The following is a 23,892-nucleotide window of genomic DNA, read 5'->3' on the forward strand; positions in this document are numbered from 1 at the left end:
TAACGGCCTGTTATATATTTAACGGACCTCCCCAGCAGGAATTGAAATTTAACACCGTGTTAGGCGATTTGATATGACATTAGCGTATGGTGGAACGCTCGATAGCTCTAACAGGCCGTTAACTGATTTAACAAGCCATTATTTATTTAACATTGCTTGATGAAACTGGGTCTTAACCTAAGAACTTAACATTAACGGCCCATAATTTCGACTAAACTAGATTTTGTTTTTGGTTGGGTTTAAATTAATAAAGCCTACGTCAGATCTGATCAAAAATTAAAATCAAAGAATACAACAGGAAAAATTTCTAACAATACAAATAAACACGTTCCTATTTACTCGAGAAAAGCTAAAGATAGATATTCTATTCAGCGTCTATTGGTTTCAATTGAAACTCGGCGGAGCAGAAACTCTTGCAATATCAATTTCTTTGCAAGTGAATTGAAAACAAAAAACGACCAAGTCAGGTGTGCCACTCTCATCTCGAAGGACCATGGTCGAACGCATCAGTAATTAGGGGACCATAATGAATATTAAGGGTTCGACCCCCTATTAGAGCCCTGTTATGCCATGGTTAGCATTGTTGATTAAACACAATCAATTTTTAATCGCTGAAATAACATGCGAGGGTGCTCGGGATATATCTGATTAAATGTCGTCAGATATATTATCTTAATTCATTGGTTTGTGTGTGCACGTGAGTTTTTGTTGCGTAGCGAATTTATTTAAGTACTTACCTTTGGCAAAAAAACTAGTGCACATCCAAGAAATAATGGTAGAGTAGGTACCTAAAAATGATATTCCATACTAATATTATAAATGCGAAAGTGTGTCCGTCTGTCTGACGTCTGTTACCTATTCACGCCCAAACCTTTGAACCGGTTTAGCTGAAATTTGGTACGGAGATACTTTGAGTCCCGGGAAAGGACAAAGGATACTTTTTATCCCGGAAAATGTACAGTTCCCGCGCGATAAACGAATGTTGGCGCAACGGAGTTACGGGCGTCATCTAGTAAAAAATAATCTATATATTAATACGTGAGCCAAAAACTTTGTATCCCTTTTGACGAAAAATGGGAAACGTAGGTGAATGAATTTTTGCACAGTTATAGTTTATATGGCGAAGGAGTGCATAGAGCTAATATTATTTCGAAATTATGCTTTTATCACACATTTTTTTAACAAATAAAACATTACACACACTACAACACACACACTAGGAAAAATGACAGATTTTTGAGTGACAAGCCTATACATACGAATTATACTCTTTTATTTATGGTTGAAGTCTGTTGACAACAAAGTGACAAGATGACATTTTAAACTTTCGCGTTGCATTATAATTAAACTTTTTAATCGGGACTTAACTTAAATAAGTCGCGTTAAGTCCCGATTAAAAAGTTTAATAATAACAAAGTGACAAATTGAAAATGGATTATAGTTTTTTTTTATTGAATCTTACATAGACTTAATATATACTGGAATCTTAGATACTATTAGACAATTTGGCTTATACGGCCAGTCTGAGATCAGCTGAATTCCGGAGACAAGAGTTGAAAAAAATATGATAAAGTCAATATTTTTTTCAAAAATATAGGTAGTAGGTAGTCCTAATGTCGTTGAAAGTTAGGTCGAATTTCGACCATTGGGCGATCTCTAGTATAACTTATTGCCCACAAAAGTATTGTTTGCAATATAATATAGGTACTCACATAGGAAGAAAATAACGTATAATTAAGATATTACGAATCTTCATTTGGTAGCGTATACAATAAAGGCGGGGTCCTGATTTCCTACTCCACATCATGAGCATCATTAAATAAGATGTATCACTCAAGCTCCCTATTGTTGGCATTATGCCTCATACTCGTACAATAACCACATTTAGGAAATGATCGAACCTCTCACGCATTTGTTCACTTTAACGACAGGCAGCATGCGAGCAATGTTTTGTCTTACCTTTAAACTTTGGAACACACGTTACAGTTTATCTCGTTATGAGACTGGATAAACTAATGCTTTGATCTCTATTTGCTAGGCTAACTTGCAACAAAGTTTTTACATCGATGATCGAAGACCACTCGTCGTTAGAGACGGATACAAACGATAGATAAATTGCTAATGTGTTGTAGCCGCTGTGGCTCTTATGCCGCGGCCGCACATGCGTCTATCGTACGAAGCTTCGTGCTATGAGACATTGGACGTTACGTTGGACCATTGGACAGTACACGCAGATCATCCAATGGTACCGTTTTAAGTACGAAGCACTACGCAGGTGCGGCCCGGGCATTAGGGCTACGATAGAGTATTGATAAGGTAGAGATCAGCGGGGCTAAAATGGTCACATTTAGCAATTCCTCTCAATCAATTCGAAATGAATTGTCAAAACTGTCAAACTGACAAATGTCAAATCAGTACAAAAATACAGAAATGAATTGCAAGCAGAGTTGCATTTTGCGATTCTAGAAAAATGAATCATATTATGATTCATATCATGATTCTTCAAAGCGACCATTTTAGCCCCGCTGTCCTTTTGTGTTTCTGTATCCAGCAAATAACCAATCGACATAAATACAATAAGGAGGGAATCAATACAAAAGTGAAAACATTTCAGAAGGCCAGCGGCAATAAAACGTAGGTACAGATTTTGTGATAAGAATTTTTTAAAATTCCTGATTACCTGAGTAGTAGTATATTGGGCTTTTCAAAGGCGAAATTATGTCATAACTCATAAGTTAAATCATGCCACGTATCATGAAGCTGTACGGCTTGGCGTAATGAACCATGAACACGGCCGTTAATGGCGAATCAGCCGGACGCGAAATCACGCGCCACAAGGTTCGCTCGCGACAGTTGCTCGATGGACATTTCCGGATGTCGCTAAATCCTTTACATTTTTTTACCGGCCAATAGAAACCTTACTTCCTATTTATCAAGTGGACAAGGGGGAATAACCGTACAGATTGATCGGTGTTATGATGACTTGTCGAATCTGTTACATAATATAAGCAGAAATAGAAGTTTAGAAGACAAGCCGAGGTGACAGATTGACTAAGGAAATCAGTCACTTGCTCCAATAATCTGGAAGTATTTCTATTTTCTATTCTTTAGCATTTTACTATGGTCATGCTAAGCCCGTTCTTTAAAAGTCTAAGGCCCTAAGGAACTGGCATAACTACATTAAGTTATGTTACTACTATGGCACTACATTAAGAAGCATAATTAATGTTTGCTTACGCATAACACAGAATGGCTATTTACAATCCCCGCGTTCCACTTAGCGTTAAAAACAATCAAAACGATCAAAATACCTAGGGGGAATTTTAAGCGTTTTGGTCGTAACTTGTTGGAGTCCAAAAATATACGGTACTAGTATTACTCATATACTTAAGTCATACAACAAAATACCATCAATGAAACACGATACAGGTATATTCATAACAATCTGGCCACCATGATACGAGGCTATCGAGTTGCATACTAATTATAAAAATCGTGATTCACCCTTGCCCGAAGGTGAGGTTTCTCTCTTCCGGGGTCGCTCCGGCAGTATGGTGCGGATTCGGAACTCCTACAAGCTCCCATAACAATATCCCGTGATTATAGGAAGAAACCTTATGTAATCATAATTTATATTGCACACCCGCTCGCGTAATGTGGAAACAAAATATTCGTTTGGTCGAATATCGGAAATTTAGGCCTCTTTAAAATATTTACACGTTCCTGTTGGATAAATAAATATTAATATGCTTTACCTATTTAAATACTGCACGTTGTTGTTTAGAAAATTCACTTACTAGACACAAATGAAAACTCGCCATTTATACACCAAACTTGCCTATTTCTTCTACTTTTCAAAAACGGAGGCTATACTTCGGCCAAAGGAACTAAAATGTAAAATTTTGGTAGAGATCATTCCCACATCCGTTATCCGACACACAAGTGATTAATTGATAACTTTTATAATATTCTACATAATATTATATTCTCATTACTCATACAAGAGCGACTTCTTTGACTTTGATATGGAAGACATATTATTTATACCTTCCAACTGTATCCTTACTTTTCCAGTCGCTCGAAGGCGTCGGAAAGAGAGCAGACCACGGCGGCAGCGCACCACGTTCTCCGCTCACCAGACGCTGCGGCTCGAGCTGGAGTACGCGAGAGGGGAGTACGTAGCTAGAGCGAGAAGGTGCGGAAAACTGCTTTATTATTCTCTGATTGCTCGTTCAAGACAACTCATTAAGACCTAGGTTAGTTTTTTTTTAATCTATGGACGCTTCACACCACGTCAGTCTGGCCCCCTGAAGGACTTGTGTTACAGGTACCAGACAACGGATATACAGTGTGTAACAAAAATAAGTGATAATACTTTAGGGTGTGTACGTGTTCCTTGTAGAGAGTTAACTGTGAAAGTAGCAGTTCAGAAAGACGAAAAAAAAATTTCACTTTTGTATGGGCAAGGGCCCGAGCGTCACGAGTTTCCCCATACAAAAGTGAAAAAAATTGTTGGTCTTTCAGCGCTGCTACTTTCACAGTGAACTCTCTACAAGGAACAGATACACACCCTAAAGTATTAAGTATCACTTATTTTTGTTACACCCTGTATATTTAATACTTTTTTTACTATACATATTATATTTAAGTTGAATCGAATACTGTGGCGTGGAGTGTACAACAAGCTAAATGTGTCGACACCATGTAGCAGTGCCGAATTTATATTTTTTATGAGTGTAGGCAACTTTATTTCCGCCGCCCCATGTACGAAATCTACCGGCCCCCTATGGACGCTGCCACTCCTAGGCCGCGGCCTATTTATAAATCCGCGCCTACTCTGTGGGCGTCGCATGGAGCTTTGCCTAGGCAAATTATTTAGGAAAAAAGCACCAATATGCAGATTAAAGACAAATTAAGACCAAGCAAAGCTCGGAGCGAAGTCACCGTTTTCCGCCTCCGTCGAGGAGAAAAATAGTATTCGCACCATGGGCAGTAAATAAGAAAGCCTCAGATCACATATTGAAATGTTAGCCGAGGTCAACAACATCTGAGACATTTCTTAATATTTTCCTGCCCTAAGTGCGTAATGTACTATTCTCATTTCTTACAGATGTGAACTAGCTACGGCTCTGTCACTGAGCGAAACCCAAGTTAAAATATGGTTCCAAAACAGACGAGCAAAAGACAAACGGATCGAAAAGGCGCATCTCGACCAGCAGTATAGGTAAATATCTTGAAGTTTCTATGAGAAAAATCCAAAAAAGGTGTCGTCGTATCGGGATCCATACTAATACTATAAATGCGAAAGTGTGTCTGTCTGTCTGTTACCTCTTAACGCCCAAACCGCTAAACCGATTTTAACCGACCGCGATAAATGATCAATTTTGGCATTAATTTTAAGTTGCGTTCGTCATCTAGTTATAACCTAATAATAAACTGTTTGTTCGTTAGCGATTGCTGCATTTTAAATTTATCTAATACGACAAGTGATATTACTTGTTGGCGGCAACGAGGTAATTTTCATTTTTCACGATATTTCTTTGCTAGGTATTATCTAATATAATCATTTGACCATATTACAATGGTGGACCGTCTGGACTCGATCAATATCCACGTCCTCACAGAAAATAACATCGTTAAAGCGACGCCTTGATAATTTGGCGATATCGATTTTTCTCAGCAGTGACTAAAGCTAAGAAATTTAAGTTCATTTTCAGTATTCATCATGACTTTGTCTTTGAATTACCCATAGCATAACACGATTGGTCAACTTTTATAACACAGAATAATGAAACAATACCTCTGTAAAAAAAGGGACTCCTATTTTGCCAACAGAGTGTGATTTAAGCTTCCAAAATTTGTACATAAATTGGTTCAACCATACACTTTAGTTTGCCCATAGCTTAGGTATATTAAATGTATTTATGGTTTTTAAATAACGCGACAAAAACTATTTTGTCGCTTACGCCCTTTCCATTTTTTGCTGTTCCATTGCTCGTTTTCTCTCATAGAAAACAAGCAGTCTAAAACATATCCAACACGGTTTTTTACTTTAACGCGGCGTCACCTTAAACCACAGTTGTGTTTAGGGCAATTAGGGTAGGGTATGGAGGCCTACCGCCTAAGGTTTTTAAGAGGATACACCACACCAGGGGCGAGAGAATCTGAAAATAGGTATTTGAAAATGTATTGCTATTTCACCAATCTCAAGTCTCCCACCGCAGAGCGCGATAGAGACAACACGACAAAAGTTCTAATAAAAGAACAGAAAATCTTCGATTCGTTGTCCGCTGATTCCTTCTCCAAAAGAGGAGAAGCTTTAAGAAGAAGCTTTAAGAATTAAAGCAAGGCTTGAGCTGTGTTCCTATGTTTTATTTTTTTTTGTATATTCTAGCCAGTTTTGTTTTCTGGGTGTTTGAACACAGAGGAAAATCTGGCCATTTTTTTGGGTTTTTGGACGTTCTTATCATTTTTAATAATAAAATTATGAAAAAAAGAAAACATAGGGACATGCTAATAGTGGCCATAGATATTCAGGAAAAAAATCATAACTCTACCGGCATTATCCAGGGAGGAAACAGGGGACAGCGTTTGTATGGAAAAACGGCGGTGTGGACTCCTCTTAAGGACACTAGAGATCGCCTAATCGAAATTCGACCTTACTTGCAACGACATTAGGACTGCTACCTATATTTTGTAAAAAATATTGACTTCATCATAGTTTTTTTCAACTCTTATCTCTGGGACTCAGCTGATCTCAGACTTGCATTCTAATACCTAATATATAAAATTAAATAAAAAAAACAATCCATTTTTAATTTGTCAACTTGTTGTCAACAGACTTTAACCATAAATAAAAGAGTATAATTCGTATGTATAGGCTTGTCACTCAAAAATCTGTCATTTTTCCTAGTAGTAGTGTCGTAGTGTGTGTAACGTTTTATTTGTTAAAAATGTATATGATAAAAGCATAATTTTAAAATAATATATGCACTCCTTCACCATATAAACTATAACTGTGCGAAATTTCATGCACCTACGTTTCCCCATTTTTCGTAAAAAGGGTTACAAAGTTTTTCTCTCACGTATTAATATATAGATTATAGATAGATGCCTTATGATTTTTAAGAGCAGGAAAGCAACTCACAACTTCAGATATTACACATATATTTCCTCTGGCGTTACAACTGTCCACAGTTGGCGGCTATCGTTTTAAGTCAGGTGATCTGTCTGATATCCTTGTCATCATAAAAAACCAAATACCTTTCCACTGTATTCTAAATGCTTATTTCTTTACAGACAACTAGCGGCAGCAACAGGCTTCTTCCCACCCATGCTGAGCTCAACTCCGTACGGGACAGCGTGTCCATGCTTACCGGACCAACCGCAACCAGATATAAACAAGTAGTTATTTTTATTGTGCTAATTTTGTTTTATTATATAAGCTACGCTTATAAATTGGTATCTCCTACTCCTCCTACATTTCTTCTGATTAATTTCGTTGCGGGTCCCAAGACAGATTTAGCTTGTCCCTCGGGCATCCCTGAGATCATATCAAAGGGTTTTCGTGGTTGGTTACCACTGTTGATCCTGGCGACACAGGAGTTGCAGTGGTGGGAATGTGTGGTGGGCCTTTTGCCCGTTTAAAAAATAAAAGAAAAAAGCTACGCCTAACAGTAATACGATGTGGAATCATGTACCTACTAAAGAAGGTGTAATAAAAATAAGTGATAATACTGTAGGGTGTGTATGGGTCCTAATCCCTATAGCTATAAAATAGCTGTTGTGTGTTGAAAGCGCTGTGAAAGTAGCAGCGCTGTAAGAACTTTTGTTTGGGAAAATACTATTTCAGCGCTGCTACTCTCACAGTGAATTATTATATATAATTATTTTATAAATGATACATACACACCCTACATTATTATCACTTAATTTTTTTAACCCAATAGCAAGTTAAGTTAAACCAGTTAAGAACGTGTATACGCCATATCGTCTATGCATACTACGGAGGTCAGTACCTCCATTATACAAGTACGTTGGACTTATGATACCCTTTGAAATGACTGCTGTTTTTTGTGCCTATTTTAAGCGGAATAAGCGCCCCCAATGCGGGGGAAGAGAACTAAATTTGACGTAACCACAACCAATAACAACAGTTGTCATCACTAGTATTAGTTCCAATTACTCTCACTACTGCTATCAGCGCCAATATAGCGATTTTCAAACGACATATTTACGTCAGATTTAGTTCTCTTCCCCCTCATTGGGGGCGCTGATTCCGCTTCAAATAGGCACAAAAAACAGGTGGGTAACCCTTAGGGGGGCTGCACCAACTTACTTTAACATTAACCATAACAATAAGTCAAATGAACTGTCAAATCCCTAGTAAAAATCCATAATGGACGCCATATTTGACGATAACCCTAACTTTAACTACGCCTCTGGTGCAACCCAGCCTAAGTCCAGCGTACTTGTATAATGGAGGTCAGTAATACAACGGTATGACAGTTTCGCAATCATGGTTATCCACGATGAGCCAATGTGGTGAAACTTTTAAGTCTTTCGAGAATCGTCGTTTTCTATAAATATCTGGGTTATATCCACAGATAATGATGATTTTCGAGTGACATTTGCGACTTGGTACAACCACGTCGCTAATGACATTACCATTATAAGTTATTGTAAATAATGAACTGGGGCCTCACTCCCCAAAACTGATATCGATTTCGATTTTCGATTTCAACGGTTTTTGACACTTTAGACATCCAAAATAGCGCTTTTTTAGATGTCTAAAGCATGACTAAAGTGTCAAAAACCGTTGAAATCGAAAGTCGAAATCGATATCAGTTTCGGGAGTAAGGCACCTGATTCTTTAAAGCAAAATTCCATCAATAATAATTGCAGATTGGTAAACTGTATATTATGAACTTGTAAATAATCTAGTCAATGTTGCCAGCTTCTTATATTAAGAGAGTTGAATAAAAAACGTAAATAAATCCCCATAGTTTTATTTAGTCAATCCACTTACCATGGCCTTTTCGACGATGGCTCGTCCAAGTGTAGAAGAGTCCATGGAAAATAGTATTACTTTAATTCATCACACAAATACTAAAATCTAACATAAGAATAAAAATGTTTACACCGTAACATAACTTAAATAGTCCATATTTTTGTAACATGAAAATAAAATTGAATATGCATATTATGCAATCAAGTAATAGGCCTAAATGATACAATGATACAATAATCGTAATGTAAAATAGTGACAATCGACATTTACACTTCATTAACATTGGAATGTAAAACAACAGGTAAAAGTTAAGCCAAAAGTGACTGATACACAGCTTTTACAATAGAATCTCGAATTACTTTAAAGTTTAAACCGTTAAAACCGTGCTGACATAACAATATGTAAAAACTGTGAGTGTGTTACACAATAATGTTGCTAGTGCCTAAACAGTAAGTTGAGAACAAACCTTATACTGATATAATATATAACAGACTGAGTGGTAGTCCGCTGGCCCTCACTAGCTAGATCTCCTGGCCTACCTTCTACTCTATCTGCCTGCCTAGCTTCGACTAAGCGACTTGTCACCTAAGCATTAAAAAATTACTTATATTAACGTTGTTCACTTGTTTGTTATGGGAAGCAATAATGTTAAAGAAGTCTGAGTAAGATTGAGTAGCCTATGAAATGTGTACAGTGTAACCTGGCTAAAATACATTTTTCCCTTGGCCTACACTTGGTATACATAATGTGAAGCTTTTTATTATATAGGGGGAACTTAATATAAGCAAATAAATCAATAAGGCGGCGGAGCCTCGCGTCTAAGTACAAAATTAAAATTATTTTAATGTTTCATAAAAGTGTGTAATTATATATTTAAACATAAAAAAGAGATTCTTAGTAAGTCAGATAATATTATAACATATTTAAACGCAGTTACCAAGACAAGCGATAGTCACGGCAATGGAACTATAAAAATTTTGAGACAGTACTTTTTCTGGATCTGTATAATAATAATGTTCTATTGATATTATTATTTTGCACAGCAAAATGTGCCTTAATTTTTTTTATTGCCAATTTTTTTGCTAAAGTTACCGAAGAAAGTTTTTACGATAGTTTAATCAGGTTGTTTTTTGTGTTGTAAAAGTTTTTTTATAGTGTAAATTATGTACTTAGTAAAATGATATCAACAAACTTTACTCATGCTACTCAACAATACTACTATAATAATTTCATCCTATAAAAATCTTTTTATTGTTTCTTATTTACATGTTAATTTATATCACAGATATGAGTATTTTGTCCCTAAGCTAATGTTAAGTGTAAGGTGTTTAAAAACTTAAAAGAAAAGCTCAGGACGGAAAATTGTAGTACTTAAATAAATATAAGAAGAAATACTTACAAGACATTAGGTGTTTTAGTACTGGCGTTGCCCAGCACCAGCGTTGGAGCCACTCATATAGTTTTGCCCTCCGTTATTGCCGTAACCAGATCCACCTGAAATATAGATCAGTTTTAATGAGTTTTTGTTGGTTATCTTGTCTATTTTTATGACATTTTCTACTAGAACAATGTCTTAACACTAGTAAACAGTATACTAAAAGAAAAATGTAAGTAATAATTTTTTTTTTAATACTTAATAATGTAATATTTCATTATGCTTTCAAGTATAAACGGCTGTATCTATTTTGATTAAACTTGGATAAAAGAGCTATTTTTATCGCAAAAGAAAAGAATTACTAGTAATTTGTCCTACACACCTGCATTATAAGGTTGCGACCTCTGGTTATTGTAGTTTTGTCTCATTGGACCTCCACCATAGTTCTGCTGGTAGCCACCTCCAAAGTCTCCTTGCACCCATCCACCCTGATTACCATATCCCTGACTGTCCCATCCCCCAGAGTTGTCCCATGGGCTCTGATTGTTCCATGCGCCTTGGTTACCATACCCTGAAAGAAATGTGAGAATAGGCATGATGACTGTTTTTTTTCTTATTGGTAATCGAAAGACCTTTCAAAAATAGAAACATCGGTAAAAGAATAATAAGATATGACTCATAAAATATATGGTCATAAAATAAACCTGCCCCAAACGCTCCATATAAAGTGCTACTCGATTATGACGTCAGCTTAGAGTTGCTTGTAGCCAGACATTGCGGGAGAACTTTGTTCGATAGCTATATTAATTATTGCATTTATGAAAGTGGTTTCATAACAAAAGTTGCTTTAAATTATATAAGTTGTATACAAAATTAATGTAAGTATAATAAAAAAAGTAATGGTACAAAAATATTAAGAAATTTAGTTACAAAAAAATTTGACTTAAATATCCTATTTTGAAGGCGCATTACAAAAAAAATACAAGTGCTATCAAGTTGAAATTTTGGAAACACTTATTTTTGTACCGTTATTTCTTTATTTTATTAATAAAATTCGCTAATCTTTGACCTTGTCATCATCCCTATTGATATTAGAACATTTTCTAGTACTGTTCAAGATATCTGTAGACAGTTGGCTAGTTGAAGTGACGTCATCAAATCAGGTATAGGTACAGAAGATGTTATCATATCACACAGTAAAAATCAAATCATTTCAGGTAAAAGAAATAAAAAACTGTGGTATTATACAATGCCCATACTAAAACAATTAAACTACTGGTTGATCAAAAATTTTAGCTCTTTAGCATCCTAATAAATAAAAGTAAAACTGCTTCAAAGCAAATTTTGTACCTGAATTGTCCCAATTCTGCTGGCCACGTCTACCTCCCCAGCCACCACCACCACCACCACCTCCACGGTCAGAGCGACGGCCACCACCGCCACCACTTGCCATCTCAGTCTTAGACAGGGCCTTCTTAACATCCAGCTTATGACCTTTCACCTTGTGGTTGGGTTGTACTGTAAGTAAAAGTTTTAATCACTTAAAATATGTCTAAGAATTTAATGTACCATGCAGCTGATCTACTGCTAAGCTAAAACATGAATGGATTGATAATGATTCGTGATCATGATGATTGATTGATAAATGGATGTCTAACCTGTAAGTATTACACAAATACAAATAGAATATTAATACATTTTTTGTTGTGTGGACTTCAAATATATAAACATATTTTAACAAGTACTCACAGCATACTCTATCTACAGGGTCATAGTCATCAAACTCAATAAATCCAAATCCCCTTTTTTTTCCAGTTTCTTTTTCTGTGACTATGCTCACAGATACAATATTTCCATATGATTCAAAATATTCTTTGAGGTCCTCTTCTTCAATGTCTTGTTTCAATGCACCAACAAACAATTTCTTCACTGTGGCACTTGCATCAGGTCTATTTATTTCATCCCTTGGCACAGCTCTTTTGGGTTCAACCACTCTGCAAGAAAATAATAAATTAGTAGTATCCTATCTAAAATTGAAATAATTTTGTTTTACTAAAATACATTTTATTCTATATAACATAATAAACTAGACATTCCGCGCGGCTTCGCCCACATAATTATATTAGACATTTTACAGACAAATTAGTCCACAAGCCTATGATCCTTCACGTGATCTACTTCTTATCTGTGCCAAATAACAGAAAAATTGCTCCAGTAGTTCATGAGATATAAGCCCTTATAATTTACCCCATTTTTTCCACATTTTCCTCTATTTCTTCACTCCTATTAGTCTTAGCATGGTAAAATATAGTCTATAGCCTTCCTCGATAAATGGGCTATCTAACACTGAAAGAATTTTTCAAATCAGACCAGTAGTTCCTGAGATTAGGGCGTTCAAACAAACAATCAAACAAACTATTCCGCTTTATAATATTATAGTATAGATAAGGAAATATCTTTAGAATATAATATTTACCTTCCATCAATTTTATGTGGCCTATTCTTCTGGGCTTCATCCAGCATGTGCGCATGAGAGTATGTTATGAACCCAAAACCTCTCGATCTCTTAGTATGAGGATCTTTCATGACAACAACATCCACAATTTCTCCCCATTGTTCATAAAACTCCTTTAATGTTGTATCATTGGTTCTATAGTCTAGTCCTCCAATGAATAGTTTTCTTAGATGCTCTGGCTCTTCCTGTAATTAAATATGCATAAAAGGTAATTGGCTCTGATATCACATCAGAGAATCTAGCGCAGTAAAGATTGTAAAAGGGTCCACAGATAACGGACCCTGAATGTAAATCTTGAATTAATGTTTTTTTGGAAATTAAGCATAAAACTATAATATACTTCTCGTCAAGCGTCTTGATTATCTACGCAAATGTTAAATCTGTACAACCGGGCAATATGGAGCTACGATAGATAAAACTTGTTTTCGTACTATATTTGCACAGTTTATTAGACATAATATGAGTGTGTGTAAAGTAATCAAACCTATAACTGATGTCGTTAGTAAAAATCTGTAATTAACAAAAATGCCGGAAAAATACATACGTAGTCACCGCCGCTGCTAGGTTTCATTTTAACTATCTAAGAACAAAAATCACCAAGTATTACACGTATTACAAATTGTATGTATACAGAATATTTCTTCTAGGTAGATCGATTTTGAAATGTGCTTTGGGCTTTCGGGTTACTAAATTGCAAAATAATCACTTAATTTCTTATTAATTGTTTTGGAAAAAAGAGATTTTCTAATTTCTATTCACATTCAATTCACGAATCACGACGATTGTCATTTGTCATTTTCCAAATGTCAAGAATGAAGATTTCAAGACAGTTGTCAAAGTTAAGCCTCCCGCACACAGGAGCGATAATACCCATTGAGGTACTTTAATACTTTATCTATGATAATACCGCTCGGGGCGCTCGGTAAAATCGCGCGGTATACCGCTCGGTAAAATCGCGATTCCTTGCACACAGCGGCGATTTACGTATTAAATGACATTCTCTTTGGCGGCGATCTTGGCTGCGATTTCTTTTTTTATATTATGGTACTTCGGCTTAGACACTGACCTCCATTATACAAGTACAGTTCGACAAGGCTCTATACGAACGTGGCGAGAAAAGGAACTAAATGCTTCTATCATACAAAAACGTCATTTTTGACTTAGCATAAACCAGCCCGAAGGAGCCACGCGTAACAATGGGTTGTTTTCTTTTTTTTTAATCCCGCGGCGCGGCGATAAACACTTCTAGATTTTCTATTGGTTCCCCACAGATCTGAAATTATCTGCAGGTTGCCATTACTGACTACATATTGGTTGTGTTTCTAAAAAATATCAGTGTAGGTACTGTCAAGTGTGACAAATCAAAATATATTATCTTAATATTGCGGGTGGGCCGACACGCACTTAGACGGTTTTTTTTTCTCTTTGTATTTCCACAGTGAACGCATCACTTTAAATATTATCACCTTGCACATTTCATCTCGATTTAATAAGGTTTTCATATTTGTTATGTGATTTCAACGACTACTCTTTTTTGACAAGCTATATATTTGACTGGTTTGCTAATAAACATTGGAATCGATAACAATTTTGGATGCAATATCCATGGATTTGGACGCAACAATAAATTTAGAGCTTGTAAGTAAATGGGGTTTTGACGGAGCTTCTGGTCAAAGTGTGTACAAGCAAAAAGTAAACAAAGAATTTGAAGACTCCAGTATTTTTATGGCCAGTCTAGTACCAGTTAGGCTACAACAATCCGATGGAACTATTGTTTGGGAAAACGAAAGACCATCGTCCACGTTTTACTGTCGTCCATTAATGTTTCAATTTACGAAAGAAACCCAGTCCACTGTTATGTCAATTAAAAACAGAATAACAGAAGAAATAAAAGCGCTTCAGCCATCAAAACTGAATCAAATTGAAGTGGCTCACCAGTTACTTTTGACGATGATTGTCGAAAAGATAACGTCATATTTATCAGAGACGTCGACAGCCGTTTGCGATATTTGCAAAGCAAAGCCATCGGAAATGAACAATATTGAACTGCTTGACCAAAAACACAAGAATGAAGAAATTCACCAGTACGGACTATCATCTTTACACTGCTGGATAAGGTGTATGGAGTGCCTTCTTCACATAGGTAACAATAATTATTCTTATTTATCATACCTTAGCTATTAATTACTTTACAGCCGCAAGTCATTGTTCTTTTACAAAATATTCATTTTCAATATTAATAATGTCCCATTTTTCTTATGCAGCCTATCGTATGGATTTTAAAAAATGGAGTGGCAGGGGCGAAGATCAACAAAAAATTAAGCTTAGAAAGTTCGAAATTCAGCGAGCATTTAGAGAAGATTGCGGATTACTAATAGACCAGGTGAAACAAGGAGAGGGAACAACTAATGATGGCAATACTGCCGAAGATTTTTCAGGGACGCAGACACTGCAGCCCGTATTACTGGTATAAGCAAGAAATTAAAAGAAAGGTTACATGTAATACTCCAGACTGTAGCATCTGAAGAGTGCGTCAACCTTTCTAAATTCTCCTTATTCTGTAGAGAGACTGCAGAACTCTACATAAATTTATATCCCTGGTATTATATGCCTTCTAGTTTACATAAGCTGCTTATACGAGTACATGGCGCTGATATTATCCATTTTGCTACCATACCTATCGGCAATCTGTCAGAAGAAGCAGCAGAAGTTCGTAACAAAGATTTCCGGAAATTCAGAGAGAGTTATTCCAGAAAATTAAGTAGAAAAGCCACAAATGAGGATATTTTACATAATCTTTTAATATCATCAGATCCAAATATCACAAGTTTTAGACCAAGACTATCAAAGCATAACAAAATAGCTCTCTCTTCACGGGCTAAAGAGCTTCTGTTAAATTTGCCGACAGAATCTGAGATAGAGTTCATTGACGTTAATGAATTACAGGATAATCATTCTGATAGTGAGTAAGCTTTTTGAGTTTTGTAAATTAAATGCAATATTTATTTAGAAATAATTTTATTACTTTTATTATAGTATGTATGGTATCGTAATTTTTATGTATACTCACTATTTTTTATTTTTCAATTTTATTATTAATAGGGAATATGTATGTAACGCTTAAATGGAGAAAATATTATTATTTGTAATCTTTATTGTTAAAAAACCATATTAATGCTATTTTTTTTATGTTTTTTTCGATACTTAATAATAAAATTTAAGTATCAAAAATTGGATTTTTTTAAAATTCCTTCGCAAATTTTTAAAACACTACGCTATTAGCAAAACAAAACGAGATAGTATTATATTCCATGCCACACTAATAATAGCTAATGAGGGTATAATTAAAAGCCCTTATGCAAGGCTACTTAAGCTATTTATTTTGAATGTTGTTCTGTTCATTGTCATTAAGCGATTGTTAGAAAATACACAATACAAAAGATTATTTACTATTGTCAAACGGATTAGTTACTTGAAGTTAATGACCGATCACAATATTTACATGGAATCGATTTTTCTTTTTTTTTCTAATTTTAAGTAATTGTAAGTATTGTTTTACTAGCATAATAATTATTTTGCATGAAATATGCCTAGAATAGTTTAAGGAATTTTAAGAAGTCATTAGTTACTAATTAAATCTTTTGTAATTTTCTTCGGCTATTTCTGGCAGAGTGGCAACTTTAGGCACACATTTATGGTACATAATACTAGCAATGTAGCCAAAATATATAAAAAAAAAAGGTTTGAGCGCGGGATCTATCAGGACTTGACAAAAATTTGGGATTATATATTTTTTTCCATACAAGAAATTTAAAAATATGTTTTTTTCTACTTAAATAATAACCCTAAGAAAAAATTGCAAAGAATAACATTTGTTAAGATTAATTAGCTCTATCCATTGGCACAAAAAAAAATTTGAAAAACAAAAATTGGTCCCTATGTCCCCGAAATTGTCGATTCGATCCACTGTGCGGCGCGGCGATAAACACTTCTAGATTTTCTATTGGTTCCCCACAGATCTGAAATTATCTGCAGGTTGCCATTACTGACTACATATTGGTTGTGTTTCTAAAAAATATCAGTGTAGGTACTGTCAAGTGTGACAAATCAAAATATATTATCTTAATATTGCGGGTGGGCCGACACGCACTTAGACGGTTTTTTTTTCTCTTTGTATTTCCACAGTGAACGCATCACTTTAAATATTATCACCTTGCACATTTCATCTCGATTTAATAAGGTTTTCATATTTGTTATGTGATTTCAACGACTACTCTTTTTTGACAAGCTATATATTTGACTGGTTTGCTAATAAACATTGGAATCGATAACAATTTAGTGTCAATTATTTGAGTCGCATAATTTTAAACTCGATCGTACATAATTCGTTGCACATCACTAGTAGACGCCATGCGCAATGCGCATGTCAAAATTCAAGTTGACGCGAGTGCGAGTCGCGAAGTCCAGTGTTGCCAGATCAGGGGATTTCCCCCTAGATTTAAGGGGTTTTCGAGACACTCACACTGACACTAATTTTTAACCTTGCAAATGCGCAATGTATATTGAAAAACGAAACGAACACGAATAAAGCCTTGTCGAGCTGTAATAAAGTTTAGTAACATATTTTTATTGAATATTAAAAAAAAGTAATCTAGGGGACATGGGCGTACCCAGGTTCTGGGTCAGGATGGGGCAAATTACCCAGGTTCTCGGCCAGGGGGGGGGGGGGGGGGGGCAAATTACCCAGGTTCTGGGCAAGGGGGGGGGGATCAGATTTTTTTATAAGCTAGGTGCTTATAAAGAACTAGCGACCCGCCCCGGCTGCGCACGGGTAAAAAATATATAGCCTATGTCACTCACTGAAAAAATGATTAAAATCGATTCAGTAGTTTTTAATCTATACTAATATTATAAAGAGGTAAACTTTGTTTGTTTACTCATAGATCTTCTACTACTACTCGACTAAGAGCTGACGACCAAATCAGTCATGTAGCTTCAGCTGTGTTAAAACTCCGTTATCTACTTCCCTGAACAACCCTTTCTGATAATCTGCGTGCAGGCAGGCCGTGGGCGGTGGGTGTGGGAGTGGTGGGGTGGGGAAAAATGAAAAAAATATGACTGTCTGTCTGACTGTATGACTCCAGGTTGTATCACAAGGACCGCTATAGATAGACTTCTGAAATGTATATCTATAGATAGACTTCTGAAATACGGAACCCTTCGTGCGTGAGCCCGTCTCGCACTTGGCCGGTTATTCTTTATTATCTATGTGAAAAAATTATAAATTAACATGTAGGTACCATCGCAAACACTATTAAGTCGCTGAAACTACATTTTTTCCAATTTTTTCCCCACCCCACTACTTCCACACCCACCGTCCACGGCCTGCCAGCACGCAGATTATCAGAAAGGGTTGTTCAGGGAAGTAGCTAACGGAGTTTTAATACAGCTGAAGCTAAATGGCTGATTTGGTCGTCAGCTCTCCGTCTATACTACTGATAGATCTACATTACTACTCAATAGTCAATACTCTGAATAGATCTAAACTCCTCTGCCGCGAGCGCACCCCCGACCCCGCGTTGGTAGCAGCGCCCACTTCGAAACGGGCGTAAATCGCAATATTTTAATTTCGCCATAACTTCTAAACCAAACGTCCAATTTTAATCAATCAAAGACCAAATATTGTCTACATGAACTGTACTTAGAGATGAAATAATTTATTTTGATAAGGATTATTAGCATGAGTAAATTAAATGCGTTTAAATGTAGTCCAAAAAAATCAAGATTTTTAAATTAAAAAATGGTAGTTGTGCCTCACTTGACATAGATAGGTATAGTGTGTCGCGGACATTTTTGTAGATATTTATAAGATCTACATTTATTTAGAACATTGTATGGTTCTATCTTTTATAGTTTAGGCAGCGTACGCAAAATAAGTAAATTTTCTGGTTGTTTCCGAAAAATTGAAATATCTTACGGAAATCTATATTTTCCAAAATGAAAAGTAGCCTATGTTACTCGTAAATAATGTAGCTTTCGAATGGTGAAAGAATTGTTTAAATCGGTCCAGTAGTTTTTGAGCCTATTCATTACAATTAAACAAACAAACAAAGAAACAAACAAACAGACAAAGTTTACCTCTGTATAATATTAGTATAGATAAAAAAATAATAATTTTTTGTTGTAAAAATATTGTAATTTGTATTGCAAACAAATGGCAAAAATTCGTTTTCTTAATTTTAAAATTTTATAGATAAAGTAATAGATAATATACTTAGTAGGGACGTCAACTTGATCCAGGGGAGGGGGGGGGGCAGCCCCCCCCCCCTCCCCCCCCCCTCGAAACGCCCATGCTAGGGGATTTCTAGGGGGAAATCAAATTAGTTCAGGGGTACGGCGCCGAGACCATCTGGCAACACTGTCGCGAACGCTGACCATGGAATTTGGGGTTTTTTTTAGGTGATGGAGGAAAATTGGGGGGAACAATTTTTTGGGGGGATTGTTGGAGAAAAAAATCTGGGAACAGACGGCGAAATCTAAGTACTATGGTCCCGTTTTTACCCTTTGGTTACGACTTACGGAACCATAAAAATGATCAAGGAGCTCGCGAGGATGCTGATTCTGTAAAGATTGGACGCTATTGCAGAAATAGTGTACATTCATCGTATCCATTTGTGAATTCCCATTCATAATGAACAAAAATTTTCTTTTATAATTTGTGGGGGGATTTTTCTTGAAATCTAAAATTTTGGGGGGATTTCGGGGAACACTTGGGGAGAAACCGAGTTGGCCGTCTGGCAACACTGTCCATGACGCCGACCGACATTTTCTTTTTGGCGTGGCAGTTGGCAAGAGAAGTTGTGTAGCAAACTATATATTATTTTCAGTGTTAGTTATTTGTAGAATTTATTAAATTTTATAAAAATGAGACCGCAAAATGGCGACGATGGCTATGTAAGTATCTATTTGTTTATTAAATTTAGTTGAAATTGATCTTGTAGAACATGGGAAGGTCGATGTTCTTTAGGTTATTTGCAAATGCGCATTTCGTGTTGTTTTTCTCTAAGTCTCAATTATGTGATGCAAAGCTCTAAGAATTTGAAGAACATTCCAAACTTAAAATATGCGTGGGCGTTTTACATCGATAACTTGCTGCTGTAATCCATAGTGATAGGTGCCGCGGCCCGGTAGCCGCCATTTTGTTGACGTTTTGCCCTACTTTTAGGACGAGCCGGAGGTCCACCGTAAGATTTTTATCGGAGGATTGAATTATCGTACGAATGATGATTCACTGAAGGAGCATTTCGAGAAATGGGGGGAAATCGTCGACGTGGTCGTAATGAAAGATCCCAAGACCAAGCGGTCGCGTGGTTTTGGTTTCATTACCTATTCCAAGGCTCACATGGTGGATGACGCTCAGAACAACAGACCGCATCGTATCGACGGACGGTAAGTTAGATTGCATTTAAGTATTGTGTGCAGTTTAGCTATTTAATATATGAATGCGTTTTGATGGCTTTCATATTGTTTTTCACTGCAAATAGCGAGCGTCCCCGCTTGGTGAATATCACGCGTCATTACCTACATGTGGCATTTTCCGTGGGGTCAACAAACTTATTCACCGTTATAACACTTGCCTAATTTCCCTAAAACTATTTGCATGTTGTATTGTTTTGTTTACCGCATATTCATATTTTGTTGTTTGCTGCACGTGTTAATTGAATTAACCATCTTTGTGATGTGGATTGAAATTTTTTATATTATTTGACTTTGATTTTAATCATGGACCCAATAATGATTATAAATTATGCAATATTTCAGTGTCGTTGAAACTAAACGAGCTGTTGCCAGACAAGATATCAAAAACCCTGAGGCCGGTGCAACAGTCAAGAAATTGTTCATCGGAGGAATCAAAGATGACCATGACGAAGATCAACTTCGGGAATATTTCTCAGCTTATGGCAATGTACAAAATGTCAGCATCGTTACAGACAAGGCCACGGGCAAAAAGCGAGGATTTGGCTTTGTTGAATTTGATGACTATGATCCCGTTGATAAGGTTTGCTGTAAGTTAATTTTTTTTAATATTCAGATCCCACAGCTTTGCCCCAGATTTGGATCTGTATTCAAACCTGGCTTCTCTGACTGTGGAAAGTAAAACCATGACATAAGCTATACTGCACTTGACTATTATTTTATAAGTAGATCGAGTATGCAAGTTACGGGACATTTTAATAGCAGTTTTATCATGCTTATCTTCTAAAACCAATGATGATAAAGATTTTAAATTTTATTTTTGGCTTTACAGTAAATGCGCCTCACAAAATTGGTGGTAAACAATTGGACGTCAAAAAAGCCCTTCCCAAGGATGGTTCAGACCAGAGAGGAGGAAGACAGGGTGGTGGAAGGAACGACAGCTGGGGAGGCGGTGGCGGTGGTATGTATAATTTTTTTTTTTTAATATTAATTGCCTAATTGTTACAGTTAATTGTCATTTTAGTGATTTAGAATTCTCTACAGGTGGCTACGGAAACAACCAAGGGGGATGGAACAACTCCAATCCTTGGGATAACAACCAGGGAGGAGGATGGGGTGGTAGCCAAGGGGGTGGTTACGGAGGCGGTGGTAACCAGAGAGGAGGAGGTGGTGGTGGCGGATGGGGAAATCAGGACTTTGGCAATTATAACCAACAGAGTTACAGCGGGGGCCCAACTCGTAACCAACAATATGGCAATAGCAGATCAGCTCCCTACAATGTGAATCAGGGAGGTGGCGGCGGCGGTGGCTACAGCGGTGGCAACTATGGGGGTGGACAGGGCAGAGGCGGCCGATTCTAAGTCTCTGAGGTATGTATCATTCAATACTAAGCTTCGTTTTTCTTACATACATTACATCACAACATTCATGTCTGTCTTTACAACATTTAGGTTGATGAGACACCATTTAAGTATGTAGGTATTTATTTTGAGCACTACATAGCATTAATTTTGAGTACCAAATATGTTAGTGACCTGTTAGTTCTGATAGTTAATGCTATGAAGGTAGCATCTTTAGTATTTTGTGTATCTTTACATGTCTTATAAAAGGTTTTTTCAATCTCTAGGTTTCGTGCTAAGTACACTAGTAGTGCAGAGTATATCGTGCTAGTGTAGGCAGTACGCTCCGGAGCACTAGTTACATCATGGTCTACAATCGGAGACCAACTAGGAGAAGCCGTCAGGAAAAACGTCTTAGTTCATCTCTTAGAAAAATTATCATAATAGATTAGTTACGAATAAGTACTGATATTTTAAGATGGTCTGCTATTTATTGTTGTACTTGGGTACAGACATTATGTTTAAGAAATAGTTTGTGAAAGTAATCTTTTCTACGGTATATAAGTACAACTTAGGTTAACATGTAAGAGATTTTGCATTAGAAGCTAGATAAAGATAAGATGTGACATTTACTTTATATAGATCATGACTCATAAAATCCCCGGACTAACTCAGTATTAAGTTCTCAAATGTTATGGATTTGTATAGGATTAAAATTGAATATTTAGGTTTAATGTGAAATAAATTTTTTAATATCAAACCGATATTTAGATATAGTCATTCAATATTTCCTTTTGTAAATAATCCAATCCCTTTCTAACATTTCTTTTTTGTATTGAATATGTTATGCTTTGATTTGAAATAGCACAGGTAAAGTCTAGATTGTAGTGCTTTCATTTTATCAAATTCATAAAGCAGCTAAAATTGGAACCAGAAAAACATTCTAGTCCAAGGGTACATTCATTGACGTTGTTAGTAATATTATCAGGCTAATGTTTATGATACCCTTGCTGCTAAATATAAATTTTATAACATTTCATTGTAGTGAAATACATCTGGCACTGTATTTATTACCTTTCTTACTGTGAAAAGTTGGCATAGTAGTCATTTCTAATGGTAAATCAATTTTTTAAACCTGAGTAGGCTTAAGGTTTAGACATTTTTACACTCATTTAGGTAAAGAGGAGTATCGCCAATTTATGCGGAATATGAGGGCTAAGTAAGTATTTAGGTAGGTAAAGAAGTTTTTTAGGCTATCAGGGAGGATCTACTTATAGGTAACTCAAATCATAGACGTTTCGAAGGTACTGTCGATATTAGCTTTCATCGAATAGTTTCGAAAATCTTATGTTAAGGACCCGTATTCTGTAATGCGTGTTTCTATCTGCGCGCGGATCTCTGAGTGCCTAGCATGCGCATAACGAGAAAATTTGGTCTACAATATGGTTTGTCTTTCATCTCTATTGAGTATTGACCCTAACATGACATAAGTACATTTTTTCTCGTGTAGATCTATCGACATAATGTCAAAAAATGATTTTGACATTGTTAATATCGACAATACAACTATAGTATGTCAAGAAAGTAAAGAAATTAAAAAGCGGGTCCTCGTAGTGTCATCCCTTTCAAATCAATCTTAAGGCCGGTCTCAAGACAATGTTCAGGCTCTGTGATTGATTGGCTGTCAAAATTTGGACCAATCACAGCCGAACCTTGAGACCGGGTCACATCTTAAGTACTGACTATATCGGCCAGAAAAAAGGGATGACACTACGATGTTGCCACTTTTTAATTTATTCACTTTTTTGACAGACTTTAGAGTGAGATAATATCTCGTTGTACGCGCATGCTAGACTTACTGGTCCACATGCGGTTGACAAAATATCCTGGCCGGGCGCGTGTTGCCCGCATATAAAAAACGTTAGAAAAAACGTCTTTGAAATGATAGGATGCGGGCAACTTGCATGCGGACTAGATCTGCGCGCAAGCGTTACACGCATGACTGGAAAAACGCCATCGTAGTTTTATACGACTAGCTGACAAGTACATAGCATTGAATATTATTTTATTTGTTAGAAAGTTATGCCTATAAGAGGCTAGTCAGGTCATTCCTAGAAGGGATCATAACGGTTGCTACTAAAGAATTTGTATGTCATATTATAACTACATAGTTCTG

The 23,892-nt window shown here is 36.3% G+C and overlaps 3 protein-coding genes across 4 annotated transcripts; 2 read left to right on the forward strand and 1 right to left on the reverse strand.

Moving 5' to 3' along the window:
- The first annotated feature begins 4,025 nt into the window (after positions 1-4,025).
- Positions 4,026-7,432, forward strand: LOC121740479 (homeobox protein rough-like). The gene is made up of 3 exons (XM_042133176.1): positions 4,026-4,195; positions 5,111-5,224; positions 7,300-7,432. Exons 1-3 carry the CDS (start codon positions 4,026-4,028, stop codon positions 7,406-7,408), a joined length of 393 nt encoding a protein of 130 aa, XP_041989110.1. The 3' UTR covers positions 7,409-7,432.
- A 1,560-nt stretch (positions 7,433-8,992) lies between these two features.
- Positions 8,993-13,679, reverse strand: LOC121740486 (heterogeneous nuclear ribonucleoprotein A1, A2/B1 homolog). Its single transcript, XM_042133185.1, has 7 exons — positions 13,445-13,679; positions 12,862-13,085; positions 12,135-12,379; positions 11,736-11,903; positions 10,768-10,956; positions 10,410-10,504; positions 8,993-9,595 (listed from the first exon to the last, which is right to left on the reverse strand). The coding sequence occupies exons 1-6, from the start codon at positions 13,469-13,471 to the stop codon at positions 10,425-10,427; spliced, it is 933 nt and encodes a 310-aa protein (XP_041989119.1). The 5' UTR covers positions 13,472-13,679; the 3' UTR covers positions 8,993-9,595; positions 10,410-10,424.
- A 6,024-nt stretch (positions 13,680-19,703) lies between these two features.
- On the forward strand, positions 19,704-22,477 carry LOC121740485 (heterogeneous nuclear ribonucleoprotein 87F-like). 2 transcript variants are annotated; one of them, XM_042133183.1, is made up of 6 exons: positions 19,704-19,854; positions 20,126-20,349; positions 20,722-20,966; positions 21,209-21,337; positions 21,409-21,746; positions 22,004-22,477. In XM_042133183.1, exons 1-5 carry the CDS (start codon positions 19,825-19,827, stop codon positions 21,735-21,737), a joined length of 957 nt encoding a protein of 318 aa, XP_041989117.1. In that variant the 5' UTR covers positions 19,704-19,824; the 3' UTR covers positions 21,738-21,746; positions 22,004-22,477. The 2 variants fall into 2 exon arrangements, with proteins under 2 accessions (XP_041989117.1, XP_041989118.1); XM_042133184.1 differs by having other exon boundaries at positions 21,421-21,746.
- Positions 22,478-23,892: the final 1,415 nt, after the last annotated feature.

This window comes from Aricia agestis, chromosome 3 (assembly GCF_905147365.1).
Source record: "Aricia agestis chromosome 3, ilAriAges1.1, whole genome shotgun sequence".
NCBI lineage: Eukaryota > Metazoa > Arthropoda > Insecta > Lepidoptera > Lycaenidae > Aricia > Aricia agestis.

Excerpts from the sequence above, each read along its gene's own strand:
- LOC121740479 (XM_042133176.1), top strand. The coding sequence starts at position 4,026 with ATGGAAGACATATTATTTATACCTTCCAACTGTATCCTTACTTTTCCA. Across the intron at positions 4,196-5,110 it reads TACGTAGCTAGAGCGAGAAG|ATGTGAACTAGCTACGGCTC; the intron begins GTGCGGAAAACT and ends CATTTCTTACAG. Across the intron at positions 5,225-7,299 it reads CATCTCGACCAGCAGTATAG|ACAACTAGCGGCAGCAACAG; the intron begins GTAAATATCTTG and ends ATTTCTTTACAG.
- LOC121740486 (XM_042133185.1), bottom strand. The coding sequence starts at position 13,471 with ATGAAACCTAGCAGCGGCGGTGACTAC. Across the intron at positions 10,957-11,735 it reads GCAGAATTGGGACAATTCAG|GGTATGGTAACCAAGGCGCA; the intron begins GTACAAAATTTG and ends CATTTCTTTCAG. Across the intron at positions 10,505-10,767 it reads GTCGCAACCTTATAATGCAG|GTGGATCTGGTTACGGCAAT; the intron begins GTGTGTAGGACA and ends TCTATATTTCAG.
- LOC121740485 (XM_042133183.1), top strand. The coding sequence starts at position 19,825 with ATGAGACCGCAAAATGGCGACGATGGCTAT. Across the intron at positions 19,855-20,125 it reads AAAATGGCGACGATGGCTAT|GACGAGCCGGAGGTCCACCG; the intron begins GTAAGTATCTAT and ends CCCTACTTTTAG. Across the intron at positions 21,338-21,408 it reads CTGGGGAGGCGGTGGCGGTG|AATTCTCTACAGGTGGCTAC; the intron begins GTATGTATAATT and ends TTAGTGATTTAG.